The sequence below is a fragment of the Rhinopithecus bieti genome, unplaced genomic scaffold, assembly GCF_001698545.2.
Source record: "Rhinopithecus bieti isolate Rb0 unplaced genomic scaffold, ASM169854v2 scaffold_37314, whole genome shotgun sequence".
Lineage (NCBI taxonomy): Eukaryota > Metazoa > Chordata > Mammalia > Primates > Cercopithecidae > Rhinopithecus > Rhinopithecus bieti.
The window spans coordinates 1,565,241-1,582,864 of record NW_016816196.1 but is presented as its reverse complement, the minus strand read 5'-3'; the positions used below and the strand labels follow the sequence as shown (position 1 = coordinate 1,582,864).

Sequence of the window (17,624 nt, the reverse complement as noted above, 5' to 3'; positions counted from 1 at the left end):
AGCCTTTGATGGATGTGTGGTTGGGCCTTTTGGGCCCCCTAAAGAAGAAGGCTGAGGGGACAGGGAGGGATGAGGCTTTGATGATAAGTGAGGAAAGGAAAGGGGGAACTTGGATGGAGGGATGGGAAGGAGGGGAAGTCCTCTTTTTGAGTCAATAGAGTCAGAATCCTTTTGCTGACCAGAAACACACATGTGATGGCTGTTTTAAGTGGAGGGAAATGATCCAGTCTTCTGAGGATACAGAATTTAAAGCTGAGCGACGTGGTACCCAAAGTTCTGTACTGCAGAAAGGGAGGCATTCTGATCTTGCAGATGAAAGGGGCATTTCTCTGATATCAAACGTTAGCACAGGAAGTGTGTCCTGGGTTATTTCCATTTGTCTTTACAGACCAGTGAGTCACCTGAAGACTTAAACTTACGTTCAGTGCTAGAAAGGTCAGGGGTGGTTGAAATTGTGCTGGCCCTGATGTCATGAGCTTGCTCTTCAGACCTCACAGGAAACTTGCCCAGCCCCTGTGAGATGGTCTCTACTTGCTTCTTCAACTCATTGACTAGTGAGTATTGCATGTCTCATGCTGGAATGCAAAGTGGAATTTATTTGTTTTCTATTTTTGTGTGTGTAAAATATACCAATTATTTAGATTCCAGGGAATAGCCATTGAAGAAATCTATTGTAAATGTTTTATTTCAAGACAGACTTATTTTTGCAATTGTTACCAGATGTAAGATCTTGACTGTGAGTTGTCCGGGTTCTTAGCACGTTGAACAAAGAACTGAACAAAATGAACAAAGCAACAAAAGAACGAAGTAACAAAAGCACAGATTTATTAAAGCAAAAGTACTTTCCACAGAGTAGGAGCCTGTAGGAGCTCTTGTGGGAGCGGGCTCCAGCAAGTGGTTCAAGAGCTCCCCCACCTATTAGGATTTTTATTAAGATACATATTAATTTTTATTAAGCTTGGTAACGACCCTAGGTGCCCTTTAGAGGCCTCCAGTTAGTCACACCCTATGAAGGATTGGCTTGTGACCAATCAGTGGCTGAAGTGGAGACTTGGCTCATGGTCAATTAGAGGCTGAAGTGGAAACTTTTGTCTTGTTATCGCAGGAGCTAGGATGCATGCTGTATGCTGCTTAATGTTGCCTAGAACTGGCTGCACCTGCTGTTCTTTTGCTTATGCCTTAACCCTTGGTTAGCCTAATTCCCAATTCTCCTGCCTCACAACGACTCACTCCTTTGACAATTACCCTTTCCCTTTCAAGGAGGCATGAGAAAACCTCTAATTAGATTCATGGAGGCTGTGGTCATAAAGAAAGCCCCCAATTCACACACAACCCATAAGTCTCAGCCTTCTTGCCCATCTTCACCCTTCCCTCAGCTTGGGGGATATCTAGGATCCCTTAAGAAGTTATAAATGAAGAAGACAAAGAGGAAGAAGTTAAGGAAATCAAGAACAAGTTGGGACCACTAAGCCCACATTTTTGACCCCATCTGTGGTGGGGGCTGGGAGTTGTGGAGCTCTGGCTCCCAGGTGATCAGGCCTTGTGGTAAGGACAAGGTCTCCGACATTGCAGAGAGCCTGGCATGGAGTCCTAGTCTTATGACTTAACTTGCCACGTTCTTGGGGTATGTTATTTAATCTCTTGGCACCTAAGTTATTTTACTGAATAAAATGGAGATATGACAGTACTAGCTCTGAAGCTTAGTATGAGAACTAAAGGAAATAACGCATTCAAATGCAAGCTCCGTGAGATTAGAGACGTTTATTTCATTTGCACTATAACCCCTAATGCCCACAGCAGTATTCTTGGTGCTGAAATATTTGTTGAGTGAATGATATAGGTAAACCACTTAGCATAGAGCCGGAGCACAACCCATGCTCACAGCAACATAGCAGATGTTTTGCCAGAGATGCTTGCTGCACTCTGCTTCTAACCCAATCTGACATCCACCAACAGTTCCTATATTTGGCTCTCTCATGCAGATTTGTGCAGGGGAACTGTGAGATTATGGTGGTGGTTAGAGACTTAAGGTTGGTGCTTGGAGCCTACTCAGGAGTGGGCCCAGCCTGGATGGAGTGCCAAGCTGATGAATTTCACACAGCAGGGATCCTGGAATGTTTGAGGAGAGGCTGCTGGGTGCCGGTAAAGGGGTCCACTGGGGAGCTGGCAGGAAGCCGAAGATCCAGCATGCTTGGTTTGTTTCAAGAACTTTCCCAGGACTGGCCCAAGACCCAAGAAAGGAGGACGTTTTCTTTTTCTTTTTTCTGTATTCTTTTCCCTCCTGATTGTGTGACTTTCTGTTGCCAAACCTCAGAACCCAGCCTCATACAATGAATTCTACAGCTGGGCCACATTTTGGATTGGATGGGCTCTTGTTAGCTGGAGAGAGATCTGAACTATAAGTTGACACATTGTTTCTATGAGAAATTCATTCTCAATTCCAAACCGATGATTAATGGCCCAGGTCTCAGAATGAAATCCATTCTGTCCCCTGTCCTGGAATCCAGACAAATCAGGGCTTGTCTTTGTGTATGTGTGGGAGGGACACTAGGGAGTTCTGTTTGCATAATAAAGACCTTATAGGACCCCCAAAGAAGAGTCAAGGTAGACTATGAGACAGACAGCCCCAATGCAAAAAATTCTTAAACAGATTGGAGGGATGCAAAGGAAGGCCAAGGATACTTTAGCTCCACAACACTGCAAAAAGTTTTCTAGCAGGGGAAGAGCTCTACTGAAGAGCACGGGCTTGTCTGAAGACACTCTATTGAGAGCAACCCTCTAAGTATTGTTCAGATTCCCTCCCAGGAAGCTCTTAAGGAATCCAGTGGCACTGTCCCAGGGAAGGAAGGATACGAAACCAGCAGAAAAGGCTGAGGAAAGATGTGTAGCACTAGTTAAACCCAGAGAGGGAAGTCCCCTTTTAGTCATCTCATCGAAGATTTATCATGCTAGTGGAAGGGTTCTCACACCTCACCAAGAGCAGCAACTTTGACATGTCAGTATTGGGGATGGGGAGAAGACTGACCATTCAGCAGCCAAGGACTGACCTGGTCACCCAAGGGGAGGAGCCAACAAGTAGTGAGCCAGGACTATGGGTGCCCACAGCCTCCTCACTGCCAGGAGGACCCAGAATGCCCACCCCACCAATACCACCTGAATGCAACACTCTTAGCTTGTATGATTTGGGAGAACTGCAGCTATTCTTATAAAAACTCTTCTAGAGAGGGGCTTCAAGATGGCTGACTAGAAGCATTTCATACCCACCTCCTGCACTTAGAAGAACCAAAATAGTATATAGACATCACACTTCAAATACATTATCCCAGAAAGAATGATAAAATTCAACAGATAAGTGACAGGAAACATCAGAAGCAGGGGAAAAGAAGGGAGAGAGGCAGCCTGCCTGGCCAGGGGAAGTAAGATGGATGTGCATTCCCCCACTGCCAACCCAGGCTGTAGTCACTGAAGATGACTACACCATCTTCAGTGGCAGTGCCTTAGCATGGATGCTGCCATTCGTCACCTGAGCACTCCACCTAGGACTTGAGGATCACCTTGGCTCTCACCTTTGGGAGGCCTGAGCACAAGCTCAGCCAATGTGGCTTCACCCATCCCGAACTCCAGGATAGAGCACACAGCCCAGGGTTCTGGGGATTGCCCAACCCAACCCACCACCTTGAGAACCTGAACACTCCCCCCAGGGACGTGAGGTTGGACCTAAACTCCTGGCACTACCCTCAGCTGGTGCTGATCAGCAAAGGCCATCTGCAGGCCTGGAGACTGGCCTGCCCAGTCCATTGGAGCCACCACCAACATCAATGCATAGTGTCTGTGACCCAGAGAATCACCTTACTTCTGCTACTGCTATCACCGATGCCATGTCAGCTGTCCAAGGTGCCTGAGAACCCACCCACTCACCTGGTCCATCGTTGCCACTACTGGCATCTAAGCAAGCCACTTGGAAACCTAAGAATTGACCCACCAGTAACCATGAACACGGGCACCATTGTATAACACATTGGGGCAAAAAATATAGGCATACTCAGCCCACCACTGCCACCACTGTGGCCTGAATATTGGCACACTTGGCATGCTAGTCCCCAACACAACTTCACCACAGCCTCCACTAATAACCACACCCTAACTCACTACAGAAAGCACAGATACTCCTATGCTGTTTATAGTCCAAGAAATCATACAAAGACTACCCTACTTCATGCACTCAGAATCAAAGCCACAGTATCCTACCCAATCAACACCATAGATATAACTTCGGAAAAAGTCATCCCCTGCAAAAGTAATTCAAAAATGAGAAGAAACAACTGTTACACCAGCCATTACATCAGGTATCAACATAAGGACCCAGGAAACATGAAAAAGCATGAAAACATGACACCTCCAGAGGAACACAATAATCCTCTAGCCTCTAGCAATAGATTTTAATCAAAAAGAAATTTTTGAAATTCCTGATAAATAATTTTAAACATTGATTTAAAGAAGCTCAGTGAGATACAAGAGAATTCTGAAAAACAATATTTTAAAAAATCAGAAAACAATTCAGGATATGAATGAGAAATTTAACAAAGAAATAGATATTTTTTAAAAGAACCAAATAGAAATTCTGGAAGTGAAAAATTCATTGAAGGAAATACAAAAGCTCTCGATACATTTGAAAGCTTCAACAGTATACTAGATCAGGCAGAAGAAAGAATCTCATTATCTCAGAATCCCTTTTGAAATAATCCAGTTAGGCAAAAATAAAAAAAATAATTTTAAAAGAATTAACAAAGTATTTGTGACATTTGGGACAACATAAAGCAATTGAATATTTGCCTTATTGGTATCCTCAAGGGCAAAGTGACAAAGGATTAGAAAACCTATTTAATGAATAGATGAAAACTTCTCAAGTCTAGCGAGAGATTTAGTCATTCAGATACAGCAGACTCAGTAATCCCCAAAAAGACACAATGCAAAATGTTCTTCTCAATGGCACATTATACTCAGTCTGTTTAGTGTCAAAGGTAAAGAGTGAATCTTAAATACAGCAAGAGAAAACCATCTAGCAACCTATAAAAGAACCCTCAGCAAACTAACAGCAGATGTCTCAGCAGAAACCTAACAGGCCAGAAGAGAATGGGATGGCATACCCAAAGTGCTGAAAGGAAAAAAAAAAAAAAAGCTGCCAGCCAAGGATATAATTTCCAGCAAAATTGCACTTCATAAATGAAGAATAAAGTCTTTCCCACACAAGTGAATGCTGAGAGAATTTATTTACCACTAGACTGAACTGGGCCTACAAGAAATACTCAAGGGAGTTCTAAATCTGGAAGGGAAAAAACAACATTTACCATCATGAAAACACACAAACATACAAAAGTCACTGGTAAAGTAATCACATGAAGGAGGAAGAAAAAGGACTCAAATCGTACCACTACAGAAATTCACCAGACCACAATGACGATCAGCATGAGAAAAAGTAAAAAACAAAGAATATTTACAACAACCAGAAAACAACTAACAATATGACAGGAATGAACAGAGCTTCACATATCAATAATAATTTTGAACATAAACAAATTAAATTAAATTCTGAAAATATAACAGCTGAATGGATTAAAAAACATGATCCAACTATATGTTGCTTATAAGAAACTCATCATACCAGTAAAGACACATATAGACTGAAAGTAAAGTGATGGAAAGACATATTCCATGCAAACAGAAATCAAAAGCAAGCAGGAGTAGTTATATCAGATAAAACAGACCTTAAGTTGAGAACAGTAAAAAACCGAAACAAAAATAAAAAACATAGGAGGTCATTATATGTTGATAAAGGGATCAATCCAGCAAGAGGGCATAACAATTTTAAATAGATATGCAGCCAACACTGGAGCACCCAGATTCATGAAGCAAATATTACCAGATATAAAGAGATAGAGTGCAGTACAATAATAGTGGGGGATTTCAACACCCCACTCTCAGTATTAAACAGATCATTTAGACAGAAAGTCAACAAAGAAGCATTAGATGTGAACTGGACTTTAGACTAAATGGATCTAACAGACATTTACAGAACATTCTATCCAATAATTTCAGAATATACAATATTTTCATCAATATGTGGAACATTCTTCAGCATAGACCATATGTTACTCCACAAAACAAGTATCAACAAATTCTGAAAAATCAAAATTATATCAAGTATCTTCTCAGAGTGCAATGGAGTAAAACTAGAAATCAATACCAAGAGGAATTTTGGAAACTATACAAACACATGGGAATTAAATAATATGCTCCTGAATGACCATCGGGTAAATAAAGAAATTAAGAAGGAAATAAAAACACTTCTTGAAACACATGAAAATGAAAACACAACATACCAAAATCTGTGGGACACAGCAAAAGCAGTGTTAAAAGAGAAGTTTATGGCATTAAATGCCTATATCGAAAAGGTAGAAAAACTAACAACCTAACAATGCACCTAAAGGAACTAGAAAAGGAAGAATAAACCAAATCCCAAATGAACAGAAGAAAATAAATAATAAAGATAAGAACAGAACTAAATGAAATAGAGGCTTAAAGAAACACAAATCATTAACAAAACGAAAGTTGCTCTTCAAAAATTATAAACAAAATTAATAAACCACTGGCAAGACTAACCAAGAAAAGACCCAAATACACAAAATCAGAATTGAAAAAGAGTACATTACAACTGATACCATAGAAATACAAAAGATCATCAGAAATTATTATGAATAACTATATGCTGACAAATTGGAAAATCTAGGAAATAGATAAACTCCTGGAAACATACTACCTACCAAGATTGAATCAGGAAGAAACAGAAAACCTGAGCAGACAATAAAAAGTAGCAAGATTGAATCCATAATAAAAAGTCTCCCAAAAAAGTTTAGTCCAGGACTGGATAGATTCACAGCTGAATTCTACCCAAGGTACAAAGAAGAACTAATACCAATCCCTCTGAAATGATTCCAAAAAAGAGGGAACTCTCCCTAATTCATTCTATAAGGCCAGCATTACCCTGATCCCCAAACTAGACAAGAACATAATAAAAAAAAAACCACAGACAAATACCCCTGATGAACACAGATGCAGAAATCCTCAACAAAACACTAGCAAACTGAATCCAATACCACATTAAAAAGATAATACACCAAGATCGAGTGGGATTTACACCAGGGATGCAAGGATGGTTCAACACTTGAAAATCGATAAACATGATACATCACTTTAACATAATGAAGAACAAAACCATATGATCATCTCAATAGATGCAAAAAAAAAAAAAAAGGTTGGATAAAATTCAACATCCCTTCAGAATGAAAACTCTGAACAAACTAGGGATACCTCAAAATAATAAAAAAAAAAAAAATAGGGATACCTCAAAATAATAATAAAAAAAAAATATATCATAAATCCACAGATAACATTGTGCTGAATGGAAAAAGTTGAAAGAATTTTCTCTAAGAACTGGAACAAGATAAGTATGCCCACTTTTAACCAATTCAGCATAGTACTGGAAGTCTTAGCCAGAGCAATCGGGCAAGAGAAAGAAATAAAAGGCATCCAAATTGTAAAAGAGGAAGTCAAATTGTCCTTCTTTGCTGATATATGTATCCAGAAGAATCTAAAGACTCCACCAAAAAACTCCTAGGTTTGATAAATGAATTTAGTCAAGTAGCAGGATACAAAATTAATGTACAAAAATCAGTAGCATTTCTATATACCAATAATGAGCCAGCTGAGAAAAAAAAAATACCTAGGAACAAATTTAACCAAGGAGGTGAAAGATCTCTACAAGAAAAACTACAAAACACTGATGAAAGAAATTGAAGAGGACACAAACAAATGAAAAAATATTCCATGCTTATGGATTAGAAGAATTAATGTTGTTAAAATGACTATATTGTCCAAAGCAATCTACAAAGAATCAGCACAATCCCCATCAAAATACCAACACCATTCTTCACAGAATTAGAAAAAAATCTTCACAAACGGAACCAAATGGAACCAAAAAGAAGAGCTCAAATAGCCAAGACAATCCTGAGCAAAAAGAACAAAGTTGGAGGCATTACACTACCTGACTACAAAGGTATAGTAACCAAAATGGCACATTGGTATAGACACCTAGACCAATAGAATGGAATAGAGAACCCAAAAATAAAGCCACATATTTAACAGCCAATTGATCTTTGACAAAGCTAACAAGAACCTACACGGGGGAAAGGACACCCTCTTCAATAAATGGTGCTGGGAAAATTGGTAGCTGCATGCAGAAGAAAAAAATTGGACCCTTATCTTTCACCATATGCAAAAATCAACTGAAAATGGATTAAATGCTTAAAAGTAAGACCCAAAATTATAAAAATACTAGAAAAAAAAGCCTAGGGGAAACTCTCCTGGACTTTCTTATAGGCAAAGAATTTATGACTAAGACCTCAAAAGAACAGGCAACAAAACCAAAAATAGACAAATGGGACTATAATAAACTAAAAAGCTTCTGCACAGCAAAGGAAACAATCAACAAAATGAAAAGACCACCTGTTAAATGGAAGAAAATTTTTGCAAACTATTCACTTGACAGGGGACTCATATCCAGAATATATGCAACAAACTCAAACAACTCCTCAGGATCCTTGGAAGAATCCAGGAAAGGTATATTTATTTCAGCGGTGGCTCAGTTCCCTGTGCTGTGATGTGAATATGCACTTCCATCTTCTCAACCTTTTCCCATTTCTATGTACAGGAGTATTTACTGCCCTTCCTATCACCTTCAAATGACAGTAAAGCAAGACCAAACTTTTTATCATCTGCTCTTCAGCCTCATTATAGACAAGATATGTGTGAATCCTTTCAAAGTCCCAGACACAATCTTGTTCACCTCCGTAACCTCCTCCACTAAAAAAGAAAGATCAGCCATTTCTATTTCGAATCATCATTTTCAACCAAGGCTCTTCATTAAATCACCCAAGGAACTTTTTAAAACACACAAATGGCTGTTCCATTTTTCCTTTACTTCATAAATCATGGCTTCCATCAATTGAGGGTATATTTTATGCTGGGTGTTGGGTTACACCCTATATACACTTCCACATTGGGGTCTCACAACCAAGCCCCCTATTTTATAGAGGCAGCAGCTGAGGCTCAGAGAGATTAACAGTGGGAAGATGGTTCACAGCCTATGCTTAAAGGAGCTGGCTGGGAAATCATCCTCTTGAACAAATGACTGTTAGGGGAACACTAGTTATTAGAGAAACAGGAATATGCACTCCCTGCTCTGCCTTAGCCATGGACAGCATTCAACGACTGGCTATACTGGTGGTTACCTGGGACTCTAATATCTACTCATTTCTGGAGAGTTGTTTCCTATAACTTATCCCAGACTATCATGCACACAAACAAAATGAATGTGGAGGCTTGATTTTCAGTCAAATTGCTCTGGATTCAATTCCGGGAGGGAGTGGTACAGAACTGGTGTGACTAAGAGCACTCAAAGCCTCAATCTTTTTACACAGCAAAATACAATTGATTCATGACCGGGGCTTACGAGGCACACAGAAAACATCTGATAAAATACACATTTATTAGAAATTTTTCAGCAGCATTATTTCCAGTTGTTTATCTAATCAAAGTACATTTCCAAGTAATTACAATCAGCACTCAAAATATGAGCAACAAATATTTTGAGAACTCTGGAATAAAATAATCAGTAGTATATGTTTCATTCATCCATCCATCCGTCCATTCATTCATTGTTCAACAAATGTGCAATATTAGCACAGAGAGTCAGGAATGCTATTTGCTATGGGAAAGTGTGTATTCCTGCCATGGTTCCTATTGTGCAGACTATACCCACTATTTAAGAGAAGAGCTGGAAGCCGGGCACAGTGGCTCACGTCCATAATCCCAACTACTCAGGAGACTGAGCTGGGAGGATCACTTGAGCCCAGGACTTCAAGATCAGCCTGGGCAACATAGCAAGACTCCATCTCTTAAAAAAAAAAAAAATAAAGAAAAGATCTGGACTGTACAGTACATTCTAATGTGAAGGTACACATTTAGCCAAAGAGCCTAATAAAAAGCTTAAAAAGAATGGTTTCCCTTTCTATTCAGGTTCAACTTAGGAAATAAATAGTGATTATAATGATATTTTCATAGAAACAAAAACCCAGTTGAGGCTTTGCTTAACTGGTATTTTTTCTTTTCTTTTTTTTTTTTTTTTTTGCACCTTATTTTATGAAGACACAAATTTGGTTTCAGAAATTCAGCTACTGAGCTCCAGCTACTGGGGTAGGTGACCACCTTGAATGAGAAATTGCTCCAAGGTCCATCAAGCAGAAGAGCTCATTTAATTAACTACAAACTCAATGCAGGACACTGGCACTTAATGATATAGGATTTCCTCATAGACATCACAAATACAAATGCTGCCTTGGCAGCTAGTGAGAGAACACACATGAAACGAGAGTTCTGATTAGACAATCCCAACACACAGAAGGGCCAAACTGAATTGCTTTTTCTACCTTCTGTATTATCTGAGGAGTCTACAGTCGAGTCCAGATGTCTACACAACACATAGTGGCCCCTATCAACATACCCATTAATCAAATTGACATGTAATATTGAACATTAATTAAGTGCTAATGTGTAAAAATGGACCCAAGAGCGGGGCCTGGACTCCTTTCCTAGATAATTTGATGGGAAATACGAGCAGTGCCTCTTCTTTAGACACAGCTAAAGGTCCCAAGTCATTCCTTTTCTCATTGGATCATTTACTATAATGATCACCACCCAAATCAGCAGACACCTTTATTAGCAAATTCAGTAACAGGATAATTTTTCCAAAATTTACAAATATACAATATATTTATAGTATTACCTTCAGACAACTTCAGTGCAAAGATATACATATAGTACATTGTGATAATTATTTGTAAAAATATGAGACAGCATAAGTAAAAAAAGACACACAGGATATTTCCAACTATAGGCAAACAGGGAAAAATATATTTTTTCATAAAGTACTGAATGTTAACTTTTTTCATCTGTTTGTAAAAAATATATGTGCAAAAGTGTGTTTCTAATTATTCCCTAAATAGCTGGTATAGCTATACTTCAGAGTCTTCTTTAACAAGATTTGCAGTGTCTTTAAAAGTGTCTTCTGTTGCAGAATAGGTTGGAGTTGGGTCTCTTCTCGAAGGAGGCTTAGGCTTAGCAGGGAGCGAAGGTGATGGAGGTGGGGTCGCAGCAACATTTTCCTTTTGTTCGTTCTCCATCTAAGAACACAACGTAACAGGAATCAGCCATTTACTACCCCAAGGTCAACATACACGGTTTTTCATAAAGAAGACTATTTGTGGCCACTCTGCTCAGAACAATCTAAGTGTGTGTCCAATTTAACCAATCACATAATTTCTAAGAAAAAATGTCTGTGCTAAGAAAAGTTGTTAAAAATTACCTGTGCATAGATTGGATTTTCAAAGTTGGTAGTTTGTTTAGTTTTTCGTTTGAAGAGATTCCATTTTGTCACCTAAATGAAAAGGGGAAAACAAAAACCTCTCAGTAATGGTATGATTTTGTGGGTTTCTTTTCCTCCTGTCTCAATTTTAAAGCTTCTTCTTACTGAAGGGTAAAGCAATTTGGGACCTGGAACCATGATTCAGCCCATGTGGTAAATTGTTCAATTCCTCCTGTGGTCCCTGAACAGTAACTGAAACTCTCTGGGCTCTTTTCATCCAATGGTTTTAAATATTTCTTTGATTTTAAATTTATATATTATAGAATTTGTGCCATAGTATCTACAAGCACATCACCTGGTTACCTCAGTACAGAGAGAACACATGAAACAGACACACACAATATGCATCTGGAGAAAAAGAGATTTCTGGGACTGCCTGAAAATTGGGTGGGGATGGCGAAGCCCAACTATAACTTTTATTCCCTAAAGTAACACTCTTTGGTCAACTCAAGAGTATCTCTTCTCCCTTCACCATTCCCTCCTGTATCATAACAATAATAACAAAAACATCTAACATTTATTGAGTGCTTACTCTAAGCGTTTTATAAGTTTCTGATTTTTTTTTAACAAACCCCAGAGGTAGGTACACTTATTATCCTATATTTGCTGAGTCACGGCAAGATTCCACAACTGAATTGCAGGTAGAAGGGCAGGTAATGATTACTCAGGGGACCCAGGGGCCCATAAACTGGAGAACCCAAAGAGAATCACGCTGGACCTGGTACGCGGCCCACGCCTTACTGAAAAGTTGCCTGTCGTACTGACTGCCAGACAAGGGAACAGACAGTCAACTCTCAACAGAAGCTGAGGCAGCCCGCAGGTTTTATGGGGTGTCTCTCACTCTGTGAAAGCAGGGGACCAGCCTATGGAGGAGTGGGGAACACAGGGCTACAGAAGTAGAAGAGGTCTTCACTTAAACCCACATTCAAGTGAGTTCCTGCTTTGTACATAGTGCCCCCAAGGGGAACATGAAGACATTCAGGTCAGAGCCCTGCCTCTGGGCCCTTACAGTTCAGTGGGGCGGGCCAAAATCTCCTAGATGCCATTGCTTCAAAATGAAATGGCTAACTTGGAGTTAAGCAATTACTAACAGGAGAAAAGGAATGCTGACTTTCGTTTCTGTCTCCTTGGGGGATCCTACGCATATCAATGTAACTTTTGGAAAATGATAGAATTGAATTTTTTTTTTTTTTTTTTTTTTTGAGATGAAGTCTTGCTCTGTCGCCCAGGCTGGAGTGCAGTGGTGCAGTCTCAGCTCATGGCAACCTTTGCCTCCTGGGTTCAAGCAATTCTCCTGACTCAGCCTCCTGAGTAGCTGGGACTACAGGCGTGTGCCACCACACCCAGCTAATTTTTGCATTTTTAATAGATACGGGGTTTCACTGTGTTGGCCAGGCTGGTCTTGAACTCCTGATGTCGTGATCCACCCGCCTCGGCCTCCCAAAGTGCTGGGATTACAGGCGTGAGCCACCGCGCCCAGCCCATGTTTTTAATTGTTAGATTTTTAACATATTTATGGATGAAAGACACATTTGTGAGACTCTGGCATGTTCAAGTCAACCTAGGTGATCTCACCCAAGCACTTCTACTGCTTTTAAGTCATGCTGGCTATTATCTCAGTGCCCAGGACGCAAGCAATACAGTAAGATCCCTGGACGTATCATGGAAGACACATTTTAGAGGGTCTCAGCCTCACTAATGTAAAAAAGTAAGAGGAGGAACCAAGGTATTATAAAGGGAAAGAGAAAGAAAGGACTACAATTAGCGAAGATCTGCTCTCCTTTGAAAGATCGTCAGTATACATTTTGTTTCTGATAACAGACATGCAGGTCAGAGGTAACACACATGCAGGCAGAGGTAACAGACATGCAGGCAGAGGTAACAGACATGCAGGCAGAGGTTTCAGCCTCCCCACCACAGTCACCTTCCTGCACCAGCTGGGGAAAATCTCTATTTAGTGAAGAAGATCACTAGACTAGAGATGGACTGAGAAAAAATGTTGAAAATACAAAATAAATCTGGCACTAGCTTGAGGTTGACTCAGGTTTGGAGGACCAAATATATGACATTCAAGTATCCATGTGTCTGTGGAAAATTAATCTTCTAAATCCATTTTTAATACAGCTTGAAGAAAAAATGTTTAGTCCCTTGAAAAATATGAGACTGAAAATTCCTTTCTAGACAATATTTATGTATGTTTGTGAGTGTGTGTGTGTGTGTGTGTGACATGAGAAGAAGAAATAAGGGAATTTGAGAAGGCATACAGAAACCTTATAGAGACTCTTCTCAGCATCAATTTAGTTCAAATTTTATTTTGATTTAAATGAGCAGAACAGAAATCAATGTTTAAGGTGATAGTGAGACTGCCAAGTTATCCAGATATCAATGTTTATAGATTATGAACTTTGAGAAATAAAGATTGTATAAAATGGTAAAATTTCCAACTACTCTTAGACTTTCATTTCTTTACATTACTTCACAAAATTGGTCGTAGAATCTTAGAACAGAGATATTCCAGACCCTAGTGGTTCTCAACTAAGAGTGAGTGCACATGTGTTGGGGGACAGGAGGTGATTTATGGGGTCACAATGAATTAGGGAAGACACTACTGGAATTTAGTGGACAGGAACCAGAAATACTGAAATTCCCTGAGTGCCTAGGACAGTTTTGTAGCACAAAGAACTGTCCCACTCAATATGCCAATAGTGCCGCCAGTGAGAAATATTATTGAGGACTCTAGCTCCAGAGGTAAAACAGTTTGTCCAGATTCAAACAGCAATATCGGGATAGCTGCATATGCATTCATTAAAACTAATGATACACATTAATACAGAGTTTAATATCAAATATATTTATTGAATTTTTTCCTGCAGAACAAATAGTGTACCAATTGCAAAGGACCTGCAGGCATGTTTAAGAAGCTCCATCTACTGGCATTTTTTTCTTTCAGTCTCCAGTATTAAACACCATGCCTGACACATCGAGAGCAATAACTTTAGTTAGATGATTGGTTGGCCAATAATTAACAGATGGATGATGAATGGGCAGAGTATGTAAATTCGTGCCATCTAGTGGTAAAGATTGGTAATAGCAGGAGCAGGAATAAAGATGCATGCTGTAGAGAAATCACGACACACAGAGAAGAATCTTTCATCTGTATCTTTGACACAGTGAAATCTTTATTCATACTGAGTCTATTTCTCAACTTCAACGTCCCTGGTCTGAAGGTACTGGATCCAGAAGTCTACTTGTTCTTCTTTGTGACATGTTCTCCCATGTTACAAGGAACATTATTCCCAACTCAATGTTAGAATGTAGCTTTATTTGGTGGAAAGTTTTTCAATCTATGACTTTTTAAAAAATTATATTTATTAACTGTCAACACATCTTGGGATCTTTGATCATGTCAGAGTCTCCCTTGTTTGCTTAAGGTTAATAACAACCCGGCCATCCCAAAGTTTTTCCATATCCCACATTATTTCAGGAGTCAGCAACTTACCTGAGTTCCATCAGCAGCTGGGGAAGTTGGGCTTGTCTCTGGAACTATCTCAGAAGGGTTTATGGGACTTCCATAATTCTTATTATCCACATTTCCAGATACAGTCACCTGTGGACATATTAAAGGCCTTTACCCAATTTTGAAAGAATTCAGTAGTAAATAAATTTGCTGTAAAGTTTGTACAAACTCTGGCTCTTTTTGCCATCTTGTTCTCCCACAGACATCATCAGGCACCATTTTTATTGCATGACCCAGAGGCCAGGACTAAACATCACTCCCACCGCCCCAAAAACAAGAGCAGCAACCACTAAGTTACCTCATACCTTAATCCTGGGAGGCAAATACATCCCTCACTGGTCCCACTCTCACTTACTACTTGCAATTTCTACTGTATTCTCTATGCCTTCTTACTCTCACTGTTGACCAAATTTTTGGATAAAGATACTCTAGTTATATACTGGAAGCCAAATCCTAGAAGAACAGCAGGAATAATTCCCCAACCTCACTGATGAACTGAGAATCCTATCTTTGGATCTTAATAATTTCTTTGAATATTAATAAATCCTATCTTTGGAAATTAAGATTTCATAGTACTACTAAAAGAGGCTGAATTTTGAAAAGATGAGAATAATAGAATTAATAATCTTCTATGCATTTTTCTATAACATTCATACAATTCCAAGGTTCCCTTTTAAGACCAAATTACCATGAATATATAATAAACTACAAGGCAGACAATTCACTCCTTTTCCTATATTTTCACATTCATTACTTGTTTATTCTCAAACTTGGATATGCATTTGTATACATGGACTCGTTTTATTTTAAGTTAAGATGTCAAATGAAATGTCATATGTTTTTTATCATGTGATTAAAGTTTTCATGTCTGTTTATCAAAGGATCAGGGAAAATGCTTTCAAGATTTAAACATTTCCAATCTTAAAATCACAAAATATTTGCAAAATAAACATTTCTAGCTTCTGTATTAAAATGTGCCATATCTCGAGTCCAAAAGGAGTATAGGTGTTAACAATGACAGTTATTCATTGTCACTAAGGCCATAGTTGTGACAAAGGAGACACATGTTCGCAGTTGACAAGCACTAGAAGTGGTGCTGCGGCTATTGATGCAGACCTTATGAAAAGTTATTCCCTTCACCTATATTCCTATTTCATCTCCCAGCTCTTCTTAAAGATGACTGAGTGACAAGGCTGCAACAAGGAAATTTAGATATCTGCCCATCAACTCTAGAGACTTTTGTACTTTTCAGGAAAGTATTGCAATAGCAAGCATAAGAGGTCCCTCTCCCTTTAATCCACCTCAAACCACATGCTTGGGATGGCAGCAACAACCAGAAAGTGGGCCCAGTCTCCAAATTCCTGTATAATGACCTGACAATTCTCCACTCATTCATTCCACAAGTATTTGTAGAGAAGCTGTGGTGCTTCAGGCACTGTGTTTACCAGGCCCCTGGAGGGACTCAGACCTCTCTTGCTCTGACACTACTCAGAATGAAAGTTTCTTGGTCAGCAGCCCCGGCATGGTTGCCAAACCTCCACCACTTGCAACAGAACAGGATTCTGATTGTTTTCAGGTCTTATGTCCTTGGGTTGGTCCTGTTCCTACAGATAGGGCAGCTGCAGCATGGACCACTCACTATGCTTCCTTCCATTTGGAGGGAAGGTTAGGAAAATCCTAAGAAGACATAACTCAATAGATTAACATCCAGCGACAGCAGTAACTGAAAGAAAAGACTGTATGGTTTCTCACCTGGGTTGGCTGAACCACTTTGACAGCACTGTCTCTGACTGAGTACATTGGGTTTTCAAATATTATGGGCTGCTTCCCCATTTCCATGACAAAGTCTTCACTCTGATGGCACAGAGAGAGAAAGAGAGATTACACCATACTAATCTGGTTCACACACAAAGAAAGGTGCCTTCCTCACACCTGGAGGTATGCTAGGTGCTATGCCAAAGTTACCCAAAAAAGAACTTGCAAAAAAAAAAAAAAAAAAAAAAAAAACCAGCAAAACACAAGGCCTCCATATGGCAAATTGTTATGCAAAGTAACATAACATGCACTCATTTACCAACTCAAGGAAACAGAAGCATTTTTCTTATATCCAAACTCTGTTAAATAACTCACTTGGGAATTGGGTCTGGGCAACAGAGAAAAGGATAATAGTGGAAGAAGAAAAGAAGAATAAGGAGAGAGGGGAAGGAAAAAGAATGGATAGTATTATATTTTCAGGGAAGGGAAAAAATGAAAGATTTGAAGGAGACACAAAATTCTGAAAGTGGTTTCCCAATACTGATTACAGAAAGCCCCCTCAGTGCCAAGACTGTGGGAGCCCCCTCACAAAGTATTTCATTTGGTCCTCCCAGGAGGTATTATTGTACCTATTTTACCAACAGGGACAATGAGGGTCAGAGATATCAAGCTCCATGTCTATTTTCACATACTTAGTAGGTGGCAGAGCCGTGGTCTGGACAATGCCAACTCTAAAATCACTGTTTATTTCATCATATACATTGGCAGAAAAATATATGACACTAGGAAAAATATAGTTCCCTACTCCTTTTA

At 39.4% G+C, this 17,624-nt stretch overlaps 1 protein-coding gene across 2 annotated transcripts in view; it reads right to left on the bottom strand.

The window, feature by feature from the left end:
* Window positions 1–9,585: 9,585 nt before the first annotated feature.
* The window catches only part of LRP2 (LDL receptor related protein 2), a 229,106-nt gene continuing 221,067 nt past the window's right edge, over window positions 9,586–17,624 (bottom strand). For both annotated transcript variants that reach the window (XM_017854503.1, XM_017854502.1), the window contains 4 exons: window positions 16,809–16,910; window positions 15,039–15,146; window positions 11,480–11,551; window positions 9,586–11,297 (listed from right to left, as the gene is read on the bottom strand). In XM_017854503.1, the coding sequence (XP_017709992.1) occupies window positions 11,130–11,297; window positions 11,480–11,551; window positions 15,039–15,146; window positions 16,809–16,910 (450 nt within the window). In that variant the 3' untranslated portion in view covers window positions 9,586–11,129. The remainder of the gene's footprint in view (window positions 11,298–11,479; window positions 11,552–15,038; window positions 15,147–16,808; window positions 16,911–17,624) is intronic.